We start from the raw sequence: 26941 nt of genomic DNA on the forward strand, positions 1-26941 counted from the left end.
TCCCACCTGGCTCAAAACGACCTAGATGAAGGAATTGAAGGGGAACTTACCAAATTTGCAAAGGATACCGTGTTTCCATGAAAATATGACCTGTCCCGAAACTAATGCCTTGCCACAGTTTTCGCGTGGGCAAAAATATAAGCCCACCCTTGAAAATAAGCCCCCTGGACAACCCCCCCCCCGCTCCGGCCAGGCAGAGCACCGCTCACCAACCTAGCGGTATCCCGAAGGAGCCAAGCCGCGGAAGCCAGGGGGGAGGCGCTCAAGTTGCTTGTCACCTTTGGGATACCGCTAGGTTGGGAAGTGGCGTTCTGCCTGGCCGGAGGGGGGAGTAGCCGGCGGCTACTCCCTTGCGAGTGGGCTCCCGAAGAGCCAGGCACAGCCTCAGGGGCAAAGCAGCCATGAGGTGACCATGCTCATGAGCAGCCGCCCGACAAACCCCCTCTCCAGCCGGGCAGAGCGCCATTCACTGATCTAGGGGGTATCCCTAAGGCGCCAAGCCATGTGGGGCTCTACCCGCCCCCCCAGCTCCTGCGGCTGGGCACATTAGGGATACCCCCTAGTTCAGTGCATGGAGCTCTGCCTGGCTGGAGGGGGGCTGCACGAGCGCTTGTTCCGTCCCCAGCAAGTATGCCTCCCAGCCTCACCATCTCCCAGCATCTCCCTGCAGGGCCAGGGCGCCGCCGCTGTGCTTCGAGCATAACATCTTCTCCGGCTTCCAAACTCTAAAACTCAGCTGCCGAGTCTTCCAGCAGTGGCCGCTCTAGGAGTGCACTCTATGGTTTGTGGGCTGGCTGCTGGAAGATTCTCTGTCCGGAAGACTCTCTGTCCGGCAGCCGGCCCACAACCATAGAGTGCATTCCTAGAGGGCTCCGCGTGCCATAGGTTCGCCATCGCAGCCCTAGAAGAAAGGCTCAAGATCCAGATGGATCTGGACAGACTTGAACCCTGGGCCCTCTCTAACAAGATGAAATTCCACGTAGAGAAAAGTAAAGTCCTACACTTAGGCAAGAAAAACCCAAAGTACACACATACATGGGGTGAAACCAGGCTTCATAACAGTGACTGTGAGAGGGAGTCTTAGTGGACAACCAATTAAATATGAGCTAGCAGTGAAAGAAGCCAATGCAATCCTAAGTGGCATTAATAGAGGGATACAATAACTTGGTCCTTAACACCAATAAGCCCAAGGAGCTTATAGCGGACTACAGAAGGAATAGATCAGGCATCCAGCCCTTGCTTATCAATGGAGATCGAGTGGAGCAAGTGGCCAGTTTTAAGTTTCTGGGTGTTATCATTAAAAGAGGACCTGACCTGAGGCGCTCACATTGCAGCACTGGTCAAAAGGGCCCAGCAGAGATTATACTACCTGAGGCTTCTCAGGAAACAGAAACTGAATGAAAATCTGAATGTATCGTTGGATACATGGGAAATGATATGGGTAAGAAATCTAAAATTTACACAAGCCCAAAATTTGAGAGAAAACTTTTATAAGATGTTTTATAGATGGCATTTAGATCCTACAAAACTAGCCTGTATGTATCTGAATTTACAACCTAAATGTTGGAGATGTGATTGTCTCGATGCTACATACTATCATATATGGTGGACTTGTAAAAAGGTAAAAGCATTTTGGATAAAAATATGGTGGATTATGCAAAATGTTCTTAAAAAAAGAATAAAGTTAGTTTTGTTAGTTATAATTACTGATTGTACAGTTGTAGAGATTAACTTGATTTTGCATTTAATAAGGGCAGCAATACTGTTGGTGGTGCAATATTGGAAGAAGGAAGATCTGCCTACTATTCAAGAATGGCCATTAAAAGTAACAAACCTAGTAGAGATGGCTAAAATATCAGCATATCTCAAGGATCGCTCAAACGAGAGATATAAACTGGAGTGGAGAAGATGGATTGACTATACTCAAAATAAATATGGGACTAAGAAATTCCAGATAGTTTATGACTGAAGAAACAAGGAATGATATAATCTGTTTAGACTTAGCCTAGCAAAGAGGAGTTAAAGCTCAAATGAAAGATGATACTAACTTTTTTTAAAGTTTATTTTAGAACATCTTTGTTAAAGATTTACATCCTGTATTGATTCTGGGAAGTCAGGGGGGGAGGTTGGGGGAGTTCGGGTGGGGAGGGCGGGGGGGGGAGGTAAACATTTGTAAAAGTTTTTTTTTTCTAAAATTTTCAATTAAAAAAAAGAAGAAAATCTGCTGGTGAACTTCTACCGCTCCACCATAGAGTCTATTTTAACCTATGTGTGTGGTTTGCCAACTGCACAGTGGCAGATAGGACGGCACTCCAGAGGGTCAATGTCATTGCGCAGAGGATCATGGGTTGCCCTCTCCCCTCTTTGGAAGAGCTTTATAGCTGCCTTAAGAAAGTTCAAAACATTCTTAAAAGATCCATTTCATCCTGAGCACCCCTCTCCTTTTTTTTTGAACTATTATCATCTGGCAGACGGTACAGGACAATAAAAACAAGGACAAATAGGCTGAAAAACAGCTTCTCTCCCAGGGCAGTAACTATGTTGAATTCTACGGTGTAGTGCAATATTAATGCAATATCGTGTTTTCAATTTCAATGGTATAGCATGTGAAGGATGTGTGTTTTTATTTTTATAGATACAGTGTACACTGAAGATGGCATTTAATTTCATTGTACGATGTACAATGACAATAAAGTAAACTAAACAATCAAGATCAAGTGAGGTACTAATACCACTCTATAAAGCCTTAGTAACCACCCATCCAATTTTGGTCACCACACTATAAAAAAAGATGTTGAGATTCTAAAAAAAAATGCAGAGAAGAGCAACCAGGATGATTAGAGGACTGGAGGCTAAAACATATGAAGAACGGTTGCAGGAACTGGGCTTGGCTAGTCTAGTGAAGAGAAGGACCAGGGGAGACATGATAGCAGGGTTCCAATATTTGAGGGGCACCTGAAGGCCAGACAAGGAATAATGGATGGAAATTGATCAAGGAGAGCTTCAACCTGGAAATAAGGAGAAATTGTTTGACAGTGAGAACAATCGACCAATGGAACAGAAGTTGCCTTCAGAAGTTGTGGGAACTTCATCATTGGAGGCTTTCAAGAAGAGATTGGACTGCCATCTGTCAGAAATGGTGTAGGGTCTCCTGCTTGGGCGGGAGGGAGAGTTGGACTAGATGACCTACAAGGTCCCTTCCAACTCTGTACAATTGATAAATATCTGTAAAAGAACCTGTTAAAATTGCTGCATCCTCACCTGGAAGAACTGTGTGCTCACCTGAGCTGGAGTCGAGGTCAGGGTCACGGCAGGTTTGAGCGGAGCAGCACCTGTGTTCCCTCCCGCTTGGCTCTTCACGGGCTGCAGGACAAGCTGCTTGACGGGACGTCCGGGTTGCACCAGCCGATGGAGTGTTGTGGGGGCCCCAGCTCCAGGAGACACTTTGGTGGCCAGCACTGCGTTGCCCGAGACAATGGAGACCCCGGGACGCAATGGAGTTCCCGTCAATACCTTGGCAAAGGTCACTTTGCCCCCATTGGCTGCCCCAATGGGCTGCGCTTGAATCTGAGCCACGTGAGCGCCAGTCATGGAGCTTCCGGCCGGGGCTTTCAGGATGACGATCTTGGGGGCCGGCTGGGGCACGGTGGTTGGCTGCCCCCCGGCAGAAGAAGAAGACACGACCGTTGAGGTGGTTGTGGCCGACGAGACTCCCATGAACGGATTGCCTTGGCTGAGGACCTCTTGATCCTGAGGGACCTGCAGGAGGCCTGGTTGATCTTGCTGGGGGGGCTCGGTCACGGACTCTGGTTGCGTATCGGGGAGGGGCAGGGTCTCTGTTTGGGAGGGCTCCGGCTGAGGGGGAACCTGCTGGTCTTTGGAGCCCCCCGCTAAGGAGTCTAGGGTGGCCCCTGAAAGCCCCAAGGCCTCTTCAATGGGATCCGGAGTGCCCTGGTTAAAGCTCTCATCGGTCAATGAGTCCAAGCCAAAAAGGTTAGGATCGTCAAAGAGGTCCATGATGGGGTCAGCCATGGCTGAAGGAAAAGAGTCTTTCGCTCCTGGCTCAGGAAGGTGACGAAGAAGTCCCTTTCCCAATTGCCCTTCCTTGACCCAAGAGTTGTCAATCAAGCAGGCTCCACCTCATGAAGGAAGGGCGCACACGTTCCGCGGGACAGCCTGAAAAAGAGGAAATCATTGGTTAAGAACATCATCTCATTAAGCCCAAGAATCTTGTTTTAGTCCAGCTTTGTTTGCTACACAGATGGTTATACTGAGCCGAGGTGGCGCAGTGGTTAAGAGCGCAGCACTGCGGGCTACTTCAGCTGACTGCTAACTGCTATTCACCAGTTTGAATCTCACCAATCTCAAGGTTGACTCAGCCTTCCATCCTTCCGAGGTGGGGAAAATGAGGACCCAGATTGTTGGGGGCAAATAGGCTGACTCTGTAAAACCGCTTCAGGTAAAGGTAAAGGTTTCCCTCGCACATATGTGCTGGTCGTTCCCGACTCTAAGGGGCGTTGCTCATCTCCGTTTCAAAGCCAAAGAGCCAACGCTGTCCGAAGACGTCTCCTTGGTCATGGGGCCAGCATGACTCAACCCCAAAGGCGCATGGAACGCTGTTACCTTCCCACCAAAGCTGGTCCCTATTTTTTTAACTTGCGTTTTTACGTGGTTTTGAACTGCTAGTTTGACAAAAGCTGGGACGAGTAAAGGGAGCTCACTCCATTACACGGCATGAAGGATTCGAACCGCCAAACTTTCTGTTTGACAAGCTCAGCGTCTTAGCCGCTGAGCCACCGCGTCTCTGGTGTTTCACTTAGCAACTTAAATTTCACTTCAATTTTGGGCTCAATTGTGGGTCATAAGTTGAGGACTACCTCTGTAAGTGCTAGTGCTATACTTTTTACCTGTTCTAAGCCTCATTCCCATCACCTTCACTGGATGAGTCCTGTTGCTAGCATGCTGTCATTTGCAACCAGGAAAAAAATTCGAATTTCACCCACTACGAAACAGGCAGGGGTGCTTTTTCGACGAACAGCCCCATGAGAGAATCATACCAATGGCCACACTTTCCAGAACACATTTCTACTTCCACATGCTGACTCAGCTTTCGATGTGCAGCACATCTGCCTTCTATTAAAACTCTCCTCTCTTTCGTAACCCTTAACTGGGCAAAACGCTGCATTTTAAGGCCAACCGTTTTTCAACCTGAAACAGGATAAACTTACAGAATGTTAAGGCCCAAAATTGAGCTCCCGTTGGCCAATTTTATGGAAACAGCTGACGACATGATAATGTCATCGTATCTTTCCTGTTCAGCTGGGATGTGACCCCCGAAGGAAAGACAGCTCAAAGAACATCCTTCAAAATGGAAAAAGGTCTTCTGTAGTCACGACAGAAGCCTAAGATTGAAAACCGGGCTTGTCAGATACATCTTTTCTATCCTGCTCGACGGAGTAGAGAGTTGGTCTCTGACAGACAGCCACTTGAAAGGGACTAGAAGCACTTGAAATGTGGACTTCCAGGTGGCTGTTAAGTATAAGCTGGTTTGACAAAATCAGAAATGAGGAGGGGGATAAGCTGCTTGGGAAAGCCAAGGGAAATCATCAAAACCATAAAGAAGCTAAAGTTTAGAATATTTCAGACATGTCGATGCGACACTGGGAAAAATATGACATACTTCCGCTTAATCCTCCAAGGAAAGATTGAAAGAAAACTAAATCCAGGCGGAAGAAGAACATCATGGCTTCAAAATCTAAGGGAGCGGTTTGAACAAAACCGCAGGAGCACTTTTTTCGTGCGGCTGTTGATAAAAATAGGATCGCCAATGTCCGATGATATAAGGAGGAGGAGGAGGAGGAGGAGGAGGAGGAGGAGGAGGAGGAGGAGGAGGAGGAGGAGGAGGAGGAAGAAGAAATTTCGCTTCTCATCCAAGAAGCTTCATCTGAACTGATGAAGCTTCTTGGATGAGAAGCGAAACATCTTCTTCCTCAAAGGAAAAAAACACAGTCCACTTGCCTTTTGAAAAAGCACCTTTGAGACAACTATGATCTGGATCAGTAGTCACCAACTGGTGGTCCATGAACCACTGGTGACCAGCAAAAAAGTTTTGGTGGTCCGCAGAAAAATTATTTGCATTTTTTTATATTGCACTAAATACTATTTATCTTTTTTTAAAAAAAAATCTGTTTTATGCAGTTTAACAGGGGTGATTTTGAAGGCGTCTCCGTCTCCGAATATGTTAGAAGAGCTTAATCTCTAAAAGAATTTTAAAGAACTTTTCAAGCACGTTAGGACCTCTGCTGCTGCTGCTGTTGGGAAGCATGGAAGAATCAAGTAAGGAAATGCCTCTGAAACAATAAACCAAAGGGTCATGGGGCAGTCTAATTTTCAATTAAATCAGCTCCAGAGGTGCATATGCAACTTTAAAAATAATAATAATAAATGTTGTATTTTTAAGCGACCGGCTCTGCCTAAGAGGAGGAAATAGTTCAGATGTTTAGCAGCCAGCCACAATGGGTTGAGCTGAACCAGCAATTTCACTGCCATTATTTTCCACCTCTCCAAAGCAAGTTCTCTACAGACTGCAGGGAAGACATATCTAGGAATCTAGGCTCAAGATCCAGGCTTGAACAATAGGCCCTATCTAACAAAATGAAATTCAATGTAGGGAAAAGTAAAGTCCTACACTTAGGTAAGAAAAACCAAAAGTAAACGTATACATGGGGTGAAACCAGGCTTAATAGCAACTGTGAGAGGGATCTTGGGAGTCTTAGTGGACAACCAGCTAAATATGAGGCAGTCAAAAAAGCCAACGCAAGCCTAAATTGCATGAACAGAGGCATACAAATCAAGATCAAGGGAGGTTCTAATACCACTCTATAAAGCCCTAGTAAGGCCACGCCTAGAGTACTACATCCAGTTTCGGTCACCCCACTATAAAAAAGATGTTGAGGCTCTAGAAAGAGTGCAGAGAAGGATGATGAGGGGACTGCAGGCTAAAACATATGAAGAACAGTTGCAGGAATTGGGCATGGCTAGTCTAGTGAAGAGAACGACCAGGGGAGACGTGATAACACTGTTCCAATATTTGTCAAAGAGACGAGGGGTCAAGCTATTTTCCGACTTGAAGGTTGGACAAGGAATAATGGTTGGAAACTGATCAAGGAGAAATTCAACCTAGAAATAAGGTGGAACTTTCTGACAGTGAGAACAATCAACCGATGGAACAGAAGTTGCCTTCAGAAGTTGTGGGAGCTTCATCACTAGAGACTTTCAAGAAGAGACTGGACTGCTGTCTGTCAGAAATGGTGTAGGGCAGGGGTCAGCAACCTTAAACATTCAAAGAGCCACCAAGGTCCTAAACAGAAGCCCCCCCCCCATTCAATTCTGGAGCCAACCAGAAGTCTGGTTTCCCCACCATAGAGTCTCCTCCTTGCATGGCATCCTTTTTCCTCTGCCAACCAGAAGTCCGGTTCCCCCATCATAGAGTCTTCTCCTAGCGCGGCATCCTTTTATCTCTTCCTGTCCTAACCAAAAGCCCTATCAATTGTGGTGCCGATCGGTGACAGGGAGCTGCAGCAGAGGGATGAAAGAGCCACATGCGGCTCCAGAGCCGTGGGTTGCTGATCCCTAGCGTAGGGCCTCCGGCTTGAGTGGGGTGGGTGAATTAGATGACTTATAAAGTCCTTTCAACGCTGTTGATCTGAGATCAGCCAATTACATAATGGGAAGCCTAGGATGCGTAATAGCCAAACCCCCCCCCCCCCTTTTAAAAGGATTTGCATAGATCAGGGGTTAGGGTACGATGGCCCTTCTGTGACTTGTGGACTTCAACGCTCAGAAATCCTGAGATATAGGTAATAGATATGCAGACAGGATGTTAAAAAAAATGTCAATCAACAGCTGCCGGTGTTCCGGGACCCAATATAAAAGGGCGTTCCAGTTAACTGTTGTTAATTTTAAAGCCCTAAATCAGGGCTCACCAACCTTTCGGACCTCAGGGAGCACTAAATTCATAATTTTAAATCCTGCGGACCATTAATACGATCTGCCTAATGATTGTCTTGGTGGGCGTGGCTAGGTGGTCATATGACTGGGTGGGCGTGGCCAATTCGATGTCACTCATTTTTTTGAATTTTTTTATTTTAATTGAACAGAAACACACACAAAAAAGAATCATCCTTCATTACATCTTGTAGTAAGCGTGTCGATTGGTTACAGATAACTTTCGTGCATTTCTTCCACAGTCATTACTTATAGTTCATATTAGATCATACACTTTAAGTTAAAAATCTTTGATCATTTGACTTTGCATCTCAAGGTTCCTCAGCTCGTTTACAAAGAGTGATAGTGAGAAGAGCATGGGTTGTTTATACAGGTGCTCTTTGGGAGCTTTATTGGCAGCTGGAGTGGAGTGAAAACAAAGCCTTGTCTTGAAAGATTATAAATGAACTTGCTTTAAATTTAATAAAAAGTTTTGAATGCCAGAGTGGCAGTGTTTAGAAGTTGGAAGAATAGCGCAACATGAAAAGGAAACCTTAACATTGCAAAAGATTATGTTTGAAATTCAAAAATTATTAGAAGTAGTGGAGAAAATTGAGAAGAGATTGGAGAACATAGATTGTAGAAGAGTAAAATTTGATGGAAAAATTGAGGATGTCCATCAAATGAAGAAAGTGGAGATCAGAGTTCTAAAAACTGAAGGAAAAAAATAAACAAAGAGACAAAAAAATTGTTGATACCGACAGTGAACTGAGCGTGGTTGGAAATGGAAAGAGTGGAATATGGAAAGGGGAGATAGATGGACTGGAGCTCTACCCCAGATTTCAAAGTATAGAAGAAGAAAAGAGAGAAGAATTGATGGAACTAAGGAGAGAAATTTTGTCAGAAGCACTTGTAATAACCAAAGATAAGCTGATCGAAGAAGCAGAGGGAGGGTTTCGAGCTTATACAAGATATGCAATAAGCAATAAGTTGTGAAGAAAAGTCCACACAAAACTTACTAAGGAAATAACCAGAATACTAATGCCACAAATGGCAAGAGACAGAAGACTGTACTGTTACTGGAAAGATACAGGTTGATGTAATGAAAGCTTTTAATAAAAAATTAAGTCAAATTTAGAGCATTATGTATAAAATGAAGTAATAATGGATACAGTTAAATAATTGATTGATAATGATAATGCATATATATGTATTGGTTTGATAAGAAGAAATCTGATATAAATTGCAAATGGTGACTACAAAAGGGGGTTTAGAAATTATGTTATTAAATATAACCAATTTTATTTAGAGCATGTTATAAAGATGTAATGTTACTGGATGATATTGGGAAGAGCTAATGGAATGCCATTATGTGGTTTTGCTTTAAATCTGGAATATTTTATATAAAAGGACGTAAAAACAATTATAGTCAAATGAAGGTTGAGGTATGATGATAGTAATATATATATAAATATATTTGATTTAAAGTGTATGATTTGATATGAATTGTAGGTGATGACTGGGGAAGGGATGCACAGACATTTTTGCAACCAATCGACACTCTTTCTACAATTTGTAAGATGGTTTTGTGTTTTTTTGTGTGTGTGTGTTTTGTCTCTGTTTATTCAAAAATAAAATAAAAATCTTTATAAAGAAAAACAAACCCCAAATTCATAGTTGATAGAAATGTAGCTGATGAACTCGAATTATAATCTCAAGTCTTTTCTTAAGGGTTATTATTATTATTTTTGTTAAGAGTGCGGTGTGTGTGTGTATTTGTGTGTGCGTGTGTGTGTGTTTCCTATTTATTAAGTAGGCCTCTGTCATTATAGGGAGAGAAAAAAATAGGCCACCGACGATTATGTCAAAGGCTGCATCACATTGAAAGCTTCTGACTTTGCTCAAGTTAAATTGTGCCAACAAGCTTTCGCAGATCAAGGAAGACGATATTCTATGGAGTCTCACCGGGATGCAGGAATCTGTGGCAGCTACTCAAGTAGCTTCTGCTGAAAAGGAAATTAAGGTAGACCAAGTCTTGTTTGTACTCAAGAATTTTGCACGAGTTGGGTGCCTTCTCCAGGTCCTGGTTCTTCCTAGAAGAGACCTACATCCATCCTTAACCAAATATGAGATGTGTGGCTCTCCCCCTGGCTCTCCCCAAGCAATGATATGTGCGTGTGTGTGCGTGCCTGTCTATCTATCTATCTATCTATCTATCTATCTATCTATCTATCTATCTATCTATCTAATCTAATCTAATCTAATCTAATCTAATCTAATCTAATCTACCTAACCTACCTACCTACCTACCTACCTACATACATACATACATACATACATGGATGCAGGTCTTGTTGTATTCAGGTCAGATTGAGATTGTCTTGGCAACGATTCATGGCTGGAGAGGGGGGGGGGGGTTGAGTGAGTGGCTTTTCCACTCCCCACTCTTGCAACTTGCAGGTTCATGATGCCCTTGGCTAACTCTGCAGAGCCAGGGTATCTCCGCTGCTGGCGCCGCCTGCCGCTTGGTGTTTTTTTTTTTCTCCTTTCAAAGCATGGAGGATGGATGCCGCTCTGGGAGTATGGTCTATGGTTATGGGCTGCAGAGCGTACAACCATAGAGCGTACTTCCAGAGCGGCATCCGTCCTCCATTGCGGCTTCCAAAGCACAGAGGTAGGATGCCACTCTGGGAGTACGCTTTATGGTTGTATGCTACCATAGAGCGTATTTCCAGAGCGGCATCTGTCCTCTGTGCTTTGAAAGCTGCCATAAAAAAAAACAAAAAAAAAAACAAGCGGCGGGCGGCTCCAGCAGCGAAGATGCCCTGGCTCTGCAGAGTTAGCCAAAGGCATCATGAACCTGCGAGTCGAGCGAGCAGGGAGCGGAAAAGCCGCTCGCGCAACCCCCCTCTCCAGTCATGCAGAGTCCCATTCACTCATCTAGGGGCATTCCAAAGGCGCCGAGCCGTGGGAGGCGGAGGGCAGCGAACAGGCGCTCGCGTTGCTTGGTGCCTTCCGCGTACCGCTAGATCAGGCAGTAGCGCTGTGCCCAGCTGGAAAGGGGGGGTTACTAGGCGGCTGCTCGCGAGCGTGGCCACCTCATGGCTGTTGTGTTGCTGCTGTGACAGCACAACACAGCCATTCGACCCTGAGGTTGTGCTGGCTCTTCGGAGCCCGGTCACAAGGGAGCAGCAACCCGGCAACCAAAAAACAATAAGCCCCCCGCTTTAATAAGCCCAAGACCATATTTCGTGGGTCAAAAAATATATAAGACCCTGTCGTATTTTTGGGGAAACATGGTATTAGGATTCCCATATTCAAACTCGGTTTCTTCAAAGCACCAAGAATGCTCTAATTAACATATGGAGGTCACAAGATCCCAAATCAAACTGCTGAAGTATCCTCTTTTGCGACCTTCTGACAAGCAAAGTCAATGGGGAAAGCCAAATTCACTTTAACAACCGGGTGACTCACTTATCAACGGCAGTGATTCATTTGAACACTGGGGCAAGAAAAGGTGTAAAATGGGGCAAAACTCACTTAACAAATGTCTTGCTTAACAACAGTAATTTTGGGTTCATCTGTGGTTGTAAGTTGAGGACTATCTAGAGTGATTATCCATAATCTCCGCCACATCATCATCTTCATTTAATGGCCCCATAATCCCTTGCGGGGTAGTCTCTGGGCAACTGAATGGAGCTAGCGGAGTGTTTTAATGGCCAGATGCCCTTCCTCTCACCAATGCAGAGTTCCCCCCCCCAGCAGATATATTCTCAATGTGCCTACAGAGAAATATCTGCCTCTACCTGGGATCGAACTCACAGCCTCCTGATTGTGAGGCAAGAACTCCACCTTTAGGCCACAGCACCACTCTCCCGTAATCCCTGCCATGTGTTTATTCCAATATCTGATGCTAATATACGAGAATCTCTCCTAGAACTACAATTCAATTATCGGAGGGGGGCTGCCTGTCAAGCCTGATTTTCATTGGGGTGTGGGATTGTTTGTATCCTTGGGCATTCTGATATGAATTCAGTTTGACATAAGTCGGGGCTGAAGGCTCCCTCCAATTATATTATACTATAATATAATGCCCAATGGGTATCTGAAAGTTCATTCCTCAGTGTCTAAAAATCGAAGCAAAAACTTCTGAACGGACAGGCAACTATGAAAGTATTATACTCACTGCCTATCGTTTAGGACCCATTTTTTCAAAACAACCATTTTTATAACATAATGGATACCGTCATAATATTCTCCTTTTCTTAAATTTTTGTTGCTCTCCTGCTCCAACCAGTTTTGTGATTACTGAATTTGTGTGAAGCTTTCTTGCGTGAGTCATCGAAGCAAAGAAAGGATGAGAAATTCAGAAAAGACTACAGTTATTATATTTTTTGAAAATGCCAATGTGTTTCTGGAATATTTTTCAACAACCTCCGATTTATATTTGGGGTATCATTCATAAAATCTGGACTGCATAATATGTATACATCAAGAAAAACAGAAGAGGGGAGAGAAGTGCTTAGATTGAATAGCCAAGAAGCAGATGAAGATAGAGATGAAGATTTGAGAGAGGAATTGGGGAGGCAAGTCAATAGCAAATAAAGTATTGAAGCAGGCGAGGGACGATGGATAGATGAATTTTATTTTGTATCATTGTTCTGATTTGCTTTTCCTTCTCTCTCTTTCCCTCTTTCTTTTAAAGCATAGCGATTAAAATATTGAAGCGGGCAAGTGATAATGGATGGATGATCCTTCTATTTGTTGTTGTTCTTATTTGCTTTTGATTTTCTTTCTATCTCTTTTATTCTTTTTTTAGGTAGGTGACATGATTATAATTTAGATAGGATTAAAAGAGAAAAAGTTTTAAAAGAAATAAAGTGTGACATGATTAAAAGCTAGAATAAGTGACAGAAATGGGAATATGATGAAGTATACACTTTATAATAATTAAAGTAATAACAAGATACATCCTGGAATAAAATGTATAATGATGGACTATAACCTAATAAAGATGTGTACTATTATTAGAAATACATAAGTTGACTGAATGTAATAATTATGATTAATTTTACTAGTTTTACTTTGTTCAGTGGGTTTTTACAACCTTTCTTGCCAGAGTTATTAAGTAAAACACTGCAGTTGTTAAGTTAATAACATGGTTGTGTTGTATTGTATTGTATTGTATTGAATAGATTTATAGGTCGCCCAATCCCAGAGGACTTGTCAAGTTCCCTGTTAACTTTGCTTGCCAGGAAGCTCCAAAAGGGGGTCTCATCACCCCGGGATACCGCAACCATCATAAATATAGGTCTGTTGCCCATCATCCAAATTTTGATCATGTGACCATGGGGAGGCTGCAACAGTTTCAAGTGTGAAAAATGGTCATGACCTTTTTCAGTGCCATTGAACTGATGTATGTCAAAGATTACCTGTATATAAATAAGAGATTAATGCTCCATGCAGGGAAGTTACATCCAACTAAATATATGTTTGCAAAGATGATGTCCTTGATGTAACTCTCTCTTATCTACTTGCCATGGACAATTTGGAAAATGGAATGAATGCTAGCAACTCCTGCATTTAAAAACAAAAGAAAAACCACCAGTCTTTTCCATATACTATTTTTTTACATATAGAAAAATACAGTTAATACAACAGAGGTATTGAAAATGGTATATTTTAAATTTGATACAGCTCACAGGCTGAATTTCATTTCTGACTTTTTGAATGAATTCCGGGAGAAATCATAATATAAATGAATAGCCCCATTTAAAAAAAAAAAAAAAAATCAAAGCTCACTATGTACTTCTAAAAACGACTTTGTTTTTTTCATTTAAAAACACAACCTTCACCAACAAAAAGCCTGATGTAAAAAAATAATAGCTAATTAGAAATGCAAAATATTTCCAAGGAACTAATTTTGATACTAGAACTTAAGAGAACGTAAAACTTCCAAGCACAGGTTTTCTAAATTTCTACTGACTGGGACCGGTTGCAATGTATGGCTGTGAAAGTTGGACCATAAGGAAGGCTGAGCGCCAAAGAATGGAGGCCTTTGAACTCTGGTGCTGGAGAAGACTCCTGCGAGTCCCTTGGACTGCAGGGCCATCAAACTGGTCAGTCCTAGAGGAGATCAACCCTGACTGCTCTTTATAAAGCCAGATCCTGAAGAGGAAACTCAAATACTTTGGCCACCTAATTAGAAGGAAGGACTCCCTGGAGAAGAGCCTAATGCTGGGAACGATGGAGGGCAAAAGAAGAAGGGGACGAGAGAATGGGGTGGCTGGATGGAGTCACCAAAGGAGCCGACGTGAGCTTCAATGGACTCCAGAGGATGGTAGAGGACAGGAAGGCCTGGAGGAACATTCTCCATGGGGTCGTGATGGGTTGGACACAACTTCGTGACTAACAACACACTGGCTGAGAGAAAATTTGGGGTTTTTAATCACTAATGTTAGAACTACCAGTAAGTTGCTGGACTATTGGCAATCTCACTAGCAAAACACCCATCTCGTTTTCCTGCTATTTGAAAATAGCAGGAACGAGAAATCTCACTCTAGTTCTAAATGGGTTAATCTAAGGCCAATTCACTCAGTTTACTCAAAACTATAAAACTTGTTGAAGAATTTAGGAAAAAAGGGGTTGAAGTTAAGAGACAGAAAGTTTAAGGATGAATATCCTGTAATATTAGAGATAGGTGAGGGTTTTTTTTTACATTAATGGAACTCAACATTTGAGATGGAACATACATGGTTGAGAAGTGTTTCAGGGATGAAATATATCCATTCCCCCCCCCCCCTAGAATTGGAACCTCGGGTTTTTATTTTTTTTCCAGGCAAGCATCAGTTCAAAAGCTCTTGTGTCCAAATCGCAACCTCTTTCTTCTTTTATATAGGTGGCACCCCTAACCCAAAGGATGAAACCGGACATTGTACAAAGGGGAACGGGCAGATGCCAAGTTGCCTACAGAGGGATGTCCATGAGAAAATCACCTACACAAGGTGGAATCATCTGCATTTTACCTGGCTAAAAAAATAGCAATAGATTTACATGCTGCTTCACAATGCTTTACAGCCCATTTCTGGGCAGTTTACAGTCAGACTATTCCCCCCTCCCCCCCGCCAACAATCTGGGTCCTCGTTGAGAATAATAGCATTGGAAGAGACCTTGGAGGATTTCCAGTCCAACACCCCCTGCTCAAGTAGATGATAATAATAATAATACAATAGCAGAGTTGGAAGGGACCTTCGAGGTCTTCTAGTCCAACCCCCTACCTAGGTAGGAAACCCTATACCGTTTCAGACAAAAGGCTATCCAACATCTTCTTAAAGACTTCCAGTGTTGGAGCATTTATAACTTCTAAAGACAAGTTGTTCCATTGATTAATTGTTCTAACTGTCTGGAAATTTCTCCTTATTTGTAAGTTGCTTCTCTCCTTGATTAGTTTCCACCCATTGCTTGTTCTATCCTCAGGTGCCTTGGAGAATAGTTTGACTCCCTCTTCTTTGTGGCAACCCCTGAGATATTGGAACACTGCTATCATGTCTCCCCTAGTCCTTCTTTCTATTAAAACTAGACATTCCCAGTTCCTGCAACCGTTCTTCATATGTTTTAGCCTCCAGTCCCCTAATCATCTTTGTTGGTCTTCTCTGCACTCTTTCTAGTCTCCACATCTTTTCTACATCGTAGCGACCAAAACTGAATGCCAAGTGTGGCCTTACCAAGGCAGGAGACCCTAAACCATTTCAGAAAAATGGTTTTCCATTTCTCTCTTTTTTAAAATAGTGTTTAAATGAACTGCATGTCACCATTAAATCACGCCTGATCACAAGGGAGTTAAATGCAAGAGGTTTAGAAACACTCCATTCCTCAGAATAAAATGCTAGTTTTTCAATTGTCTTGATGATCTTGGCCCTGTTGAGAAGGGACGATGAGGATTTAATCTGAGACCCGGGAAAGCTACTCAAAGGGCCAAGACATGTGAATCAAAATACTCTCAGCAGAGAAAAGAAAGGGGTTCCTTATCTCACAGGCCAAAGAGTTTGAAACTGACCCTTCACTGACCAGTATGATCTAGAGCAGAGGTTACCCCACCTCTGGTCTATGGGCCACTGTGTGCCAGAAACCGGTCCATGCCACTGCAAAGGCCCATTTGCGGGTTGCAGGCACCACGCTCCCTCTGGTCCACACAAAAACCTCTCTCTGCCACGGAACCGGTCCCTAAGTGCCCAAAAGATGGGCGGGTGGGGGGTGCTGATCTAGGGATACGAACAACCTTGGACAAGAAACCAGCCTGATCCCTCTCCTTCCCACAGGGTCCACAGCTTGCTATCCATTCGGCTGCCCATCGTGACCCACTCCCCTGCCCCAAGGTTATTTCTTCTGGCTGTTCTTTTTGGCCAAGATGTTTTGATTTCTCCTCAGTTCCACCTTTCCCCTGATGACACTACCTAGTTTGGCTCCTGAAACGTCTTGCGAGAAAACCCGCGAAGCTCCAAGAAGAGCGCCCAGGATTCCCTCGTGGTTCAGCCTCGAACGACCCGACATTCGTCTTCCGTTTCCTGAACCCCGGTGCCACATCCAGGAAACCTGTGCTGGCCGGTAGCTTTTTCCGCTTCTAATCACTGCAGGGGCTGTTTTCTCCTCTATATTTCCATAATTTTCATGGAAAACGCATTGGGGGGTGGGTGGGAGGGAGGCGTATCCATTCCTCAACGCCCCCCCCATCCTTCGCTGCCCGGCCTGGCAGTTACTCCACACTCCCACCTTCCTCTATATCCAGGGCCCCCTCTTCCTCTTTCCACCTGAAGCCCAGCTGTCCTCCCGACATCCTCTTCCTCCTCTTTTCTTCCCTTAATCCTCATCCCCTCCACGGGAGGGGGGAAGGAATCCGTCACTCCCCTCCAGTGTCCCTTCCACCTCCCTGGCCCCTGCTACACCCCCGCGCGCGCGCTCTCTCTCTCCCCCTTTCTTCACCACAGAGCTGCCACCTCTCCTTCCACCCACCCTCCCCCCAAACATCACCTGCTGTCGTTCACATCCTTCCCCTTCACCCCAACGAAATCCGTATGCACCATTCCTTCCCCAATGCCTCCGCCCAGCTTTGCTGGGAAGGCGCCCCCCCTCTAATTTCCCTCGCTTACCAAGCTCTCGTCATCTGCATTTTGCCCGCTCCTTCCTTCCCACCCCTCCCTCCCGCTCCCCTTTTTCGCTGGATGTCTTTCTACTCCCGCCTGCCTTGCCCTCAAGGTCTCCCACCAACCCAAGAGCGGGGATCCAGGATCCTACCCAAGCCTGGTTAGCAGCAGCAGCTCCTCCTCCTCCCAGCCTCCGGGCGGGCTCCAGCACCCAGCACAAGGAGGAGGGAAGAGAGGAGGAGCTGGGGCCTGCCAGTACTCTTGCCACCCCCCCCCCAACGCCAGCTAGCCAGACACAAGTATCTGCCAGCCAGCCAACCAACCTTCTTCCCGTGCTCTTTGCGGAGGGGGGGGGGAGAGCTTTACCCCCTCCACTGCATTCTTTCATCTGATTCCCTGCATGTCATTTTTGCAGAAACTGCTGGGGAGGGCGGGCAAGCGAGCAGCCGCTCCAAGGTACACACAAAAGAACAACACAAAAAACATCCCAAACATCCAGGTCCTATATACCTACGGATACGCGAGTGTCTTATTATTGTGCAAAGAGCTCGCCTGCCCACCGCCTCCTCTCCCATTCGGCTGCACCGGCTTTTCCTTTATAAAATAAACAAATAAATAAATACAAATGCTCGCCCCTCTGCCCTTCTCTGTGCTTTCTTGAGGCAGGATTTATTTTTCCGGGGTGGAGGGTTGTAACCCCGTTAAAAGTTTAAATCAGGTCAGGCTTGATCAATTCACCTTGGCTAATCTGCTGGTTGAGGAAATGACTCAGGAACCTGGAGTCATTTAAAAGGGGGGGAGGGGTGTCACTTTGAGACAGGACAGGCCTGTTTCTTAAGATCATCTTGAAAAATTGCTACCCAAGGGGGGGGAAAGGAATTTTTTTTTCTAAGTGAGCGCTTGTTAATTCCCCTTTTTATAAACACTTTTATTAAATTTCTTCTGCATCCCCAGCGTTAAATTGAAGGAGCCTTTTAGCTGATTAAAAATAAAAATAATTCAGCTCATGTCAGTCTCTCTATCCATCCATCCATCCTTTGGAAGTAGGTAAAATGAGGACCCAGATTATTGGGGCCAAATAGGCTGACTTTGTCAAACCGATTCAGGTAAAGGTAAGGATTTCCCTCGCACATATTGTATGTGCTAATCGTTCTCGACTCTAAGGGGTGGTACTCATCTCCGTTTCAAAGCCAAAGAGCCAGCACTGTCCAAAGACGTCTCCATGGTCATGGGGCCAGCATGACTCAACGCCAAAGGAGCACAGAACGCTGTTACCTTCCCAACAAAGGTGGTTCCTATTTTTTAGGTTTTAGTCTTCACTCCCCTAATCATCCTGGTTGCTCTTCTCTGCACTCTTTCTAGTCTCTACGTCTTTTTTATAGTGTGATGGCCAAAACTGGATGCAATACTCTAGCTGTGGTCTTACTAAGGCTTTATAGAGTAGTATTAGTATCTCACTTGAGCTTGAGTGTATCCCTCTGTTAATGCAATTTAAGATTGCATCGGCTTTTCTCCTTATTTCTAGGTTGAATCTCTCCTAGATCAGTTTCCATCCATTGTTCCTTGCCTGGCCTTCAGGTGCTTTGGATAATAGCTTGATCTCCTCCTCTGTGGTAGCCCCTTAAATATTGCTATCAACCCTTCCCTGGTCCTTCTCTTCACTAGACTAGCCATGCCCAGTTCCTGCAACCGTTCCTCATATGTTTTAGTCTCCGGTCCCCTAATTATCTTTGTTGCTCTTCTCTGCACTTTTTCTAGAGTCTTAACATCTTTTTTTATAGTGCGGTGATTCACTAGAGTGAAGAGAGACAGAGAGGAATTCTGTGTCTGTGAGTGATTGATTATAAGTCAGTGCTCGGCTTACAACCCATTCAGGGGCCATTCAAAGTTCCAATGACTCTGAAAAGAAAGTGACTTGTGTGACTTTCCCACTTAGCAACCGTTGCGGCATTCCCATGCTTGCGTGATCAACATTTGGGAGTTTGGGCAACTGGTATGTGGTTGCCCTGTTTCTGGGGTCACTTGATCGCCGGCGGTAACCGTCCCAGCCAGCTTTCAACATGCAAAGTCAATGGGGATTCGCTTAATGACTGCTTCTGTGCCTCGGTGGCGCAGTGGTTAGAATGCAGTAGTGCAGGCCACTTCTCCTGACTGCCAGCTGCCTGCAATTTGGCAGTTCGAATCCCACCAGGCTCAAGGTTGATTCAGCCTTCCATCCCTTCAGAAATGGGTAAAAGGAGGGGCCAGATTGTTGGGGGGGCAATATGCTGACTCTGTAAACCGCTTAGAGGGCTGTAAAGCAGTATATAAATCTAAGTGCTATTGCTATCATTAACTTAACGGTTGCAGTGATTCGCTTAACCCCCCCCCCCATGGCCAAAATGTTTTGTTCAATGGGGTACGGCTCACTGAGCAAACTGCCTTGGTTAGCGACAGAAATCTGGGGCTCCATGGCAGTCGTTAAGTCGAGCACTCCATGCACACATAAAGCAGACACGCCCGCTCACAATTTTACCTACTCCATCCACAGTCCCGTGGTTAGTTTAATCAACTTTCAGGTAAGTCAATAATAAAAAATAATGGGGCCGAGAAAGGTGTGGGCGTGTTTCATTCAATCCTAATCTGAAGAAGGCGAAGGGAAGGTGACCTTGAGAAATATTCTTTAAGCTACCGAAAACTATTGACCGTATGCAATGGATATTTTTTTTCCATCCCTGCTTAAAATTCTGCAGAACTGGGCAGAGTTGTTGTGCCAAGCTGCAGTGGTACATGTGAAGAGGTCATTTTTTCCCCTTTTTTTTCTTTTTGCTAAAACACATCCAGCCTGCAGGAAGTACTCATGGAAAGGTATTATGCATCCGTATACACACTAACAACAACAACAACAACAACAAAAACCCACTTGACATCTTTAGCCCTCATGAACCCAAAGCCACTGTGTTTCCCTGAAAATAAATTGAGTCTGTCATCTGCACCTCCATAACTGCCTGGTTTGGTTCTGCAACCCAACAAGACAGGCACAGAATTCAGAGGATAATCAGAACTGCAGAAAAAATAATTGCTACCAACCTGCCTCCCATTGAGGACCTGTATACTGCACGAGTCAAAAAGAGGGCTGTGAAAATATCTACAGACCCCTCACATCCTGGACGTCAATTGTTTCAACCCCTACCCTCAAAACAACGCTGTAGAGCACTGCACAACAAGACAACTAGACACAAGGACAGTTTTTTCCCCCGAACGCCATCACTCTGCTAAACACATAATTCCCTCAACACTGTCAAACCATTCAGTAAGTCTGCATTACTATTACTATTAGTCTTCTCATAGTTCCTATAAACCCATCTCCTCCCACCAATGACTGCAGGACTGTAACTTTGTTGCTTGTATCCTTACAGTTTATATTGATATTGTTTCCTGATTGCTTATTTCCACCCTATGCTTATCATTAACTGTTGTACCTTGTGATTTTTGATGATTGTATCTTGTCTTTTTATGTACAATGAGCACATGTGCACCAAAGGCAAATTCCTTGTGTGTCCAATCACACTTTGCCAATAAAGAATTCTATTCTAGTCTATTCTTCTATTCTTATTCTATTGTTATTCTATTCTATTCTATTCTTCTATTCTAATTCTATTCTTATTCTATTTCATTCTATTCTTATTCTATTCTATTTTATTCTATTCTTCTATTCATTTCTATTCTTATTCTATTCTTTTCTTCTATTCTACTTATTCTATTCTTCTATTCTATTCTTCTATTCTGCTCTATTCTTATTCTTGTTCTGTTCTATTCTATTCTACTTTATTCTGCTCTATTCTTATTCTTTTCTTCTATTCTATTCTTATTCTATTCTTTTCTATTCTACTCTATTCTTCTATTCTATTCTTCTATTCTGCTCTATTCTTATTCTGTTCTATTCTATTCTTCTATTCTATTCTTATTCTATTCTACTCTATTTTTATTGTTGTTCTATTCTATTCTTATTCTATTCTTTTCTTCTATTCTACTCTATTCTTCTATTCTTCTATTCTGCCCTATTCTTATTGATGTTCTGTTCTATTCTTGTATTCTATTCTTACTCTATTCTGTCTTATATTTTTCGCCACCAAAAAAGGCACCAGTTTTTATTTTCAGGAGGGAGGGGAAGGTCATCCACTGACTCGCCTCACTTGACCATGTCACCTCCACCCTTTTTTCACTATCAGCGGCCTTCAAGAACTTTTTTTGCTTGGCAAGACCGGCAAGGCTTCCCTGAAGGCCCCTGCAGTCGATAACAGAGAGACCGATCCAGAGCTCTGTCATCGGCTACAGAGGCCTTTAGGAAAGCCTTGCGGGCTGCAGCAAAAGAAATGGGCCAAGGTATGGCTGCAACTACCGTGTTTCCCCGAAAATAAGACAGGGCCTTATTTTCTTTTGACCCCCCCCCCAATAAGCGCTTGGCCTTATTTTCGGGGAGGTCTTATTATTTTTGAGGTGCAAGAGGTGGCGAGCGTGGTCACCTCGGGGCTGCTGCTGGGTTGCAATATTTTCAGGGGAGGGAAATTCCAGACAGCTTATGACTGAAGAAATAAGGAATGACATAATCTGTTTACAGCTAGCCTAGCAAAGAGGAGTTAAAGCTCAAATGAAAGATGATATTAACTTTTTTAAAGTTTATTTTAGAATATTTTTGTTAAAGATTTATACCCTGTATTGGTTCTGGGAAGTTGAGGGGGGGGATTGGGTGGGGAGGGTAGGAGGAGAGAAGTAAACATTTGTAAAAGTTTTTTTTTAAAGATTTTCAATTTTAAAAAAACAACCTTGGTGCGTCTTATACTCCGAAAAATATGGTAGTAGGGCAGCTCTACCTCCCCTTCCCACCCTAGCTTAATTTCTAACTGTGCACCCTGGAGTGGGCGGGGTTTTAATTAGGGCTTATTTGGGGGTGGGGCTTATATTAGGTGCACGTGTAAAAATCAAGCTAGGACTTACTTTCTGGGGTGGTCGTATTTTCAGAGAAACACGGTAAATCGAAGATTATTAACTCACTGTATGAACCACCACCACCACCCGAGTCATTCTGGGTTCCTCATATTCAATTTTTGCTGCACCGCCATTGCTCTGCATCTTGGGGATGAAATTCAATGACTGTTATATTGTGAACCACCACAGGGCATTGCTGCCAGTATCAGTACACGAATCCTGCAAATTATCTTGTTAATTGTTATTACCTTGTTTCTCCGAAAATAAGACAGGATCTTATTTCCTTTTGACCCCCGAAATAAGCACTTGGCCTTATTTTTGGGGAGTCTTATTATTTTTGAAGTGCAGGAGGGCGCGAGCGTGGTCACCTCATGGCTGCTGCTGTGTTGCAATATTTTTGAGGAGGGCTTATTTTAGCGCATGTGCTCAAAAGCCCGATTGGTCATTATCCAGGGAGGTCTTATTTTGGGGGAAACAGGGGATAAATACCACTTTATAATGCCTTGGTAAGGCCACACTTGGAATACTGCATCTAGTTTTGCCAGGATGGAGAAAAAGATGTGGAGACTCTAGAAAGAGTGCAGAGAAGAGCAACAAAGAGGATTAGGGGACTGGAGATTAAAACATATGAAGAATGGTTGCAGGAACTGGATATGTCTAGTTTAATGAAAAGAAGGACTAGGGGAGACTCTGCTATTGTATTGTATTGTATTGTATTGTATTGTATTAGGGGACTGGAGCTTAAAACATATGAAGAAGGAATCGGGTATGTTTAGTTTAAGAGAAAGAAGGACTAGGGGAGACATTTCAGGCGCTTCCCCAAAGAAGAGGGAGTCAAGCTATTCTCCAAAGCACATGACTGTAGAACAAGAAGCAATAGGTGGAAACTAATCAAGGAGAGAAGCAACTTACAAATAAGGAGAAATTTCCAGACAGTTAGAACAATTAATCAGTGGAACAACTTGTCTTTAGAAGTTGTAAATGCTCCAACATTGGATGATTTTAAGAAGAGATTGGACAACCATTTGTCTGAAATGGTATAGGGCAGTGACGGCCGAGTGCCCAAAGTGTGCGCGTAACCCCAAAATGCAATGCGAGCACCATGTCCCCTCACGCACATCACCTGCGCATGCGCCCCATGTCCCTCTTGCCCATTTGTGGCTTTCAGGTTGGTGCAAGAGGCTTTCCAGGCCCAAAACGGGGGGTGGGGAGGCCCCATTCCAAAAGAGGGTGCGGGGAGGGCGCACGCATGCATGGGAACCCACAAAAAGCCAATGTGAATGCCCCCTGCACACGCACCCCTCCCCCCACACATGCAGAGACCCAAAGACCAGCTGGCCGGCGGGAGCCACGCACGCATGCGCAGTGGAGGCGGGTCGGGGCAACGGCTGACGTGCCCACAGAGAGTGACACGGGTTCGCCATCAAGGATTTCGGGCAGGGGTCGGCAAACTTAAACACTCAAAGAGCCATTTGGATCCATTTCCCACAGAAAAGAAAACACCGGGAGCCACGAAGGTCCTAATCGGAAGCCCTCCGTTCAATTCTGGAGCTGACCAGAAGTTCAGTTCCCCCACCATAGAGTCTCCTCCTAGCGCGGCCTACTTTTTCTTCTACCTGTCATAACCAAAAGCCCTATCAATTGTGGAGATACCTGGGAAACCCTCCCCTTGCCATAGAGTCTTCTCCTGTGCTTCTCTCCCCCCCCCCACTGGAATCTCCTCTCAAAATTGTGGCACCAACCGGTGACGGAGCTGTAGCAGAGGAACGAAAGAGCCACATGCGGCTGCAGAGCCGCAGTTTGCTGACCCCTGGTATAGGGTTTCCTATCTAAGCAGGGGGTTGGACTAGAGGACCTCCAAGGTCCTTTCCAACTCTGTTATTCTATTTCTATTATATTTCCCCCACCACCAGCCATTTATAAGCTTGTGAAGGAAACGCTTTTCAGCCCCCAGGCCCATGGGAAAAAAAGCAAAGAACACAGAGCCTACGTTGGTGTTATTGTTTTTAAATTGTTCTCTGAAATGTTCCGGCAGAGAAGGAAGATTGTGTGAGAAATCATACTTTCTTTCCTCTTTGGTCACTATGCAACCAAGGAGGAAGAGACAAAAAAAATAGGCTGAAGATTGCCATGGGAAGAATGGTAGATACAGCACACAGATTACGGAATTGGCCTTTCAACTATTTAATGCAGAATTTTTCTGCAAATCTTGACAATGTCTCTTTTTATTTTCCACTGAATATACCTACAAGCTCTGAGGTTCTCATGGCCACAGAGGTCTTTGGGAAAGAAGGACAGCAAAGTATCAAGCACAGGTAAGTCTTCGAGTTACAACGGTTTCGGTCAGTGACCGTACAAAGTTACAACCGTCCTGAAAAGGGATTCACAACCCGTTTTTCACACTTACGACCGCTGCAGCTTCCCCGTAGTCACATGATCAAAATCCAGACACTTGGCTAAGGGACTCATATTTATGACAGGTCCTGTGATCCCCCTTTTATGACCTTCTTACAAGCAAAGTCAACGGAGAAGCCAGATTCGCTTAACAACCGTGTTATTAACCGCTGCAGTGATTCACTTAACAATGGTGGCAAGAAAGATCATAAAACGGGGGCAACATTGACAAAATTCACAAAAGTCTCACTTGGCAACAGAAATGTTGGGCTCCATTGCTGTCATAAGTTGAGGACTACCCGTACTTACCTTTAACCACTAGAGCCATGGGTTCCAGTCACTTCTGCAGGTATGAACTGAGACTGCATCACCCAGAATTCTTAGCAATTCCAGCTGGCTAGGGAATTCTGGGGACTGTAGTCTCAGCATATATGCGACTTATATTAACCTATTCTTGCTATGCTTTGTGTTCAGATCCAATTCTTCAGCCATGTTTCCTTCTTTCTTATTGAAAGTTTGATGAAAGGACAACATTATGGACCCCTGATGACCAATTGCAGATTTTTTCCTATAAAGACCAAAAGCTACCAATTTGGAAAATTGACCATGCTCCAAAGAAACAATGGAATAATAGAGTTAGAAAGGACCTTGGAGGTATTCTAATCCAACTCCCTGTTCAAGCAGGAGACCTTACACCACGGGTGTCAAACTCAAGACCCCTGGCCCGCAGAGTGAATAGATCTGGCCCTGGAAACAGTGAAGGACTGGCCCACAGTGCCTCTGCCAGCAAAAATGGAGCTTGGGAGGGCTGCGTGCGGCCCTCCCGAGCTCTGTTTTCACTGGCGGAGGGTGGCAGGAGGCCATCGCAGCCAAAAATGGAGCTCACGACGGCCACAGGTAGGACTCCGAACTCCATTTTCACTGGCAGAGGATTGCAGGAGGCTGTCGCAGCCGAAAACGGAGCTCAGCAGCCCGTTTTTGCTGGCAAGAGCACTCGGGCCGCCACAGGTACCCCCAACACGAGTGACGTTGAGCTGGCCCGTGACCCGTCAAAACCGCGCTCGACTAAGCCGCGCCCGATTAAACCGCGTCGCTGATGTCATCAACAGGGCGACAACAGCCAGTGTGGAGAAAGAAGGGCGCTTTAAATAGCGCTTTGAAAGCAAGCCGATTCAACTTAAGGTTAGGTTTAGGGTTAGGTTAAGGGTTAGGTTTAGGGTTAGGTTAAGGGTTAGGTTTAGGGTTAGGTTAAGGGTTAGGATTAGATTTAGGGTTAAGTTAAGGGTTAAGGGTTAGGTTTAGGTTTAGGATTAGGTTTAGGGGGGTTAGGTTTAGGTGTTAATTTTAGGTTTAGCGTTTACAGCGTGCTTCTGTCTCCGTGCTGTTGTCGCCCTGTTGATGACGTCAGCTATGCGGTTTCGTCGAGCGCGGTTTAGTCGAACGTGGTTTTGTGGTGGAACCGAGCTGGCCATGTCCACCATGGCCCCTAAAAGTCAAACACAACCCTGAGGCGGCCCTCAACGAAATCCCAGTGGTGGGTTTCACATTTTGCTCCCACTGGTCCGCCGTGCGCATGCCACTTCCGTGCATGCATCTGGACTTCTGCTCATGCGCTTTGCTTGTGCGCGCGTCTTCCGCGCAAGTGCCCACTCTCAAAAACGTGCCTAAATAGGATGGCATAGAGTCAGGGTGGGTGCGCAAGCCCGTCCGCGATTTCCGCTCCGGTTCGGGCGAACCGATCCAAACCGGCTGAATACTACCCCGCCCTGTCCTATACCATTTCATACAGATGGTTGTCCAATCTCTTCTTAAAATCCTCCCGCGACGGAACGCCCACCACTTCTGGAGGCCAGCCATTCTCCCGATTAACCCTTCTAAATTGTCCTCCAATCAGGTGACTCTCACACCTGATGCCGTTTCGCTTGAAAAATAGAACCCAAGAGAGACGATGGGTGTTTTTTTTTCCCTGAACAATTTTCTCAGCCGCTTTGCTAAAAATTGCAAGGAAAAAGAGAGAGGGGACATTTATGGTGGACACCTGGCAAAACTACACACTGCCAACAATCCTGGGTCAAAAGCACTTGCCTATAATCCGATTGGAAAACAATGCCTGGAGGTTAATTCTCGGAGGGCTTAAAGGAGAGTCGGAAGCTTATGAAGGCAGCCTCACCGTTCGAAGTTAATAGTGAATGTAAGGTTGAAATTCTGCCTGGCCGGAGGGGGGAGTTCCCCCTTGCGGGCGGGCTCCCAAAGAGCCGGACACAGCCTCAGGGCCGAAGCAGCCATGAGGTAATCACGCTCATGAGCAGCCGCCTGGCAAATCCCCTCTCCAGCTGGGCAGAGCGCCATTCACTGACCTAGGGGGTATCACTAAGGCGCCAAGCCACGTGGCGCTCTGCCCGCCCCCCAGCTCCCGCGGCTTGGCACATTCGGGATACCCCCTAGGTCAGTGC

At 44.8% G+C, this 26941-nt stretch overlaps 1 protein-coding gene across 8 annotated transcripts in view; it reads right to left on the minus strand.

Moving 5' to 3' along the window:
- Positions 1 to 26941, minus strand: part of CHD8 (chromodomain helicase DNA binding protein 8) — a 137918-nt gene that overhangs the window by 102684 nt on the left and 8293 nt on the right. For 5 of the 8 annotated variants that reach the window (XM_032235631.1, XM_032235630.1, XM_032235634.1 and 2 more), the window contains one exon: positions 3262 to 4176. In XM_032235631.1, the coding sequence (XP_032091522.1) occupies positions 3262 to 4032 (771 nt within the window). In that variant the 5' untranslated portion in view covers positions 4033 to 4176. Of the gene's footprint in view, positions 1 to 3261; positions 4177 to 13418; positions 13564 to 26941 lie in introns of all 8 variants that reach the window. The other 3 variants (XM_032235635.1, XM_032235632.1, XM_032235629.1) reach the window with 2 other exon arrangements.

The sequence above is a fragment of the Thamnophis elegans genome, chromosome Z, assembly GCF_009769535.1.
Source record: "Thamnophis elegans isolate rThaEle1 chromosome Z, rThaEle1.pri, whole genome shotgun sequence".
NCBI classification, from domain to species: Eukaryota; Metazoa; Chordata; class Lepidosauria; order Squamata; family Colubridae; genus Thamnophis; species Thamnophis elegans.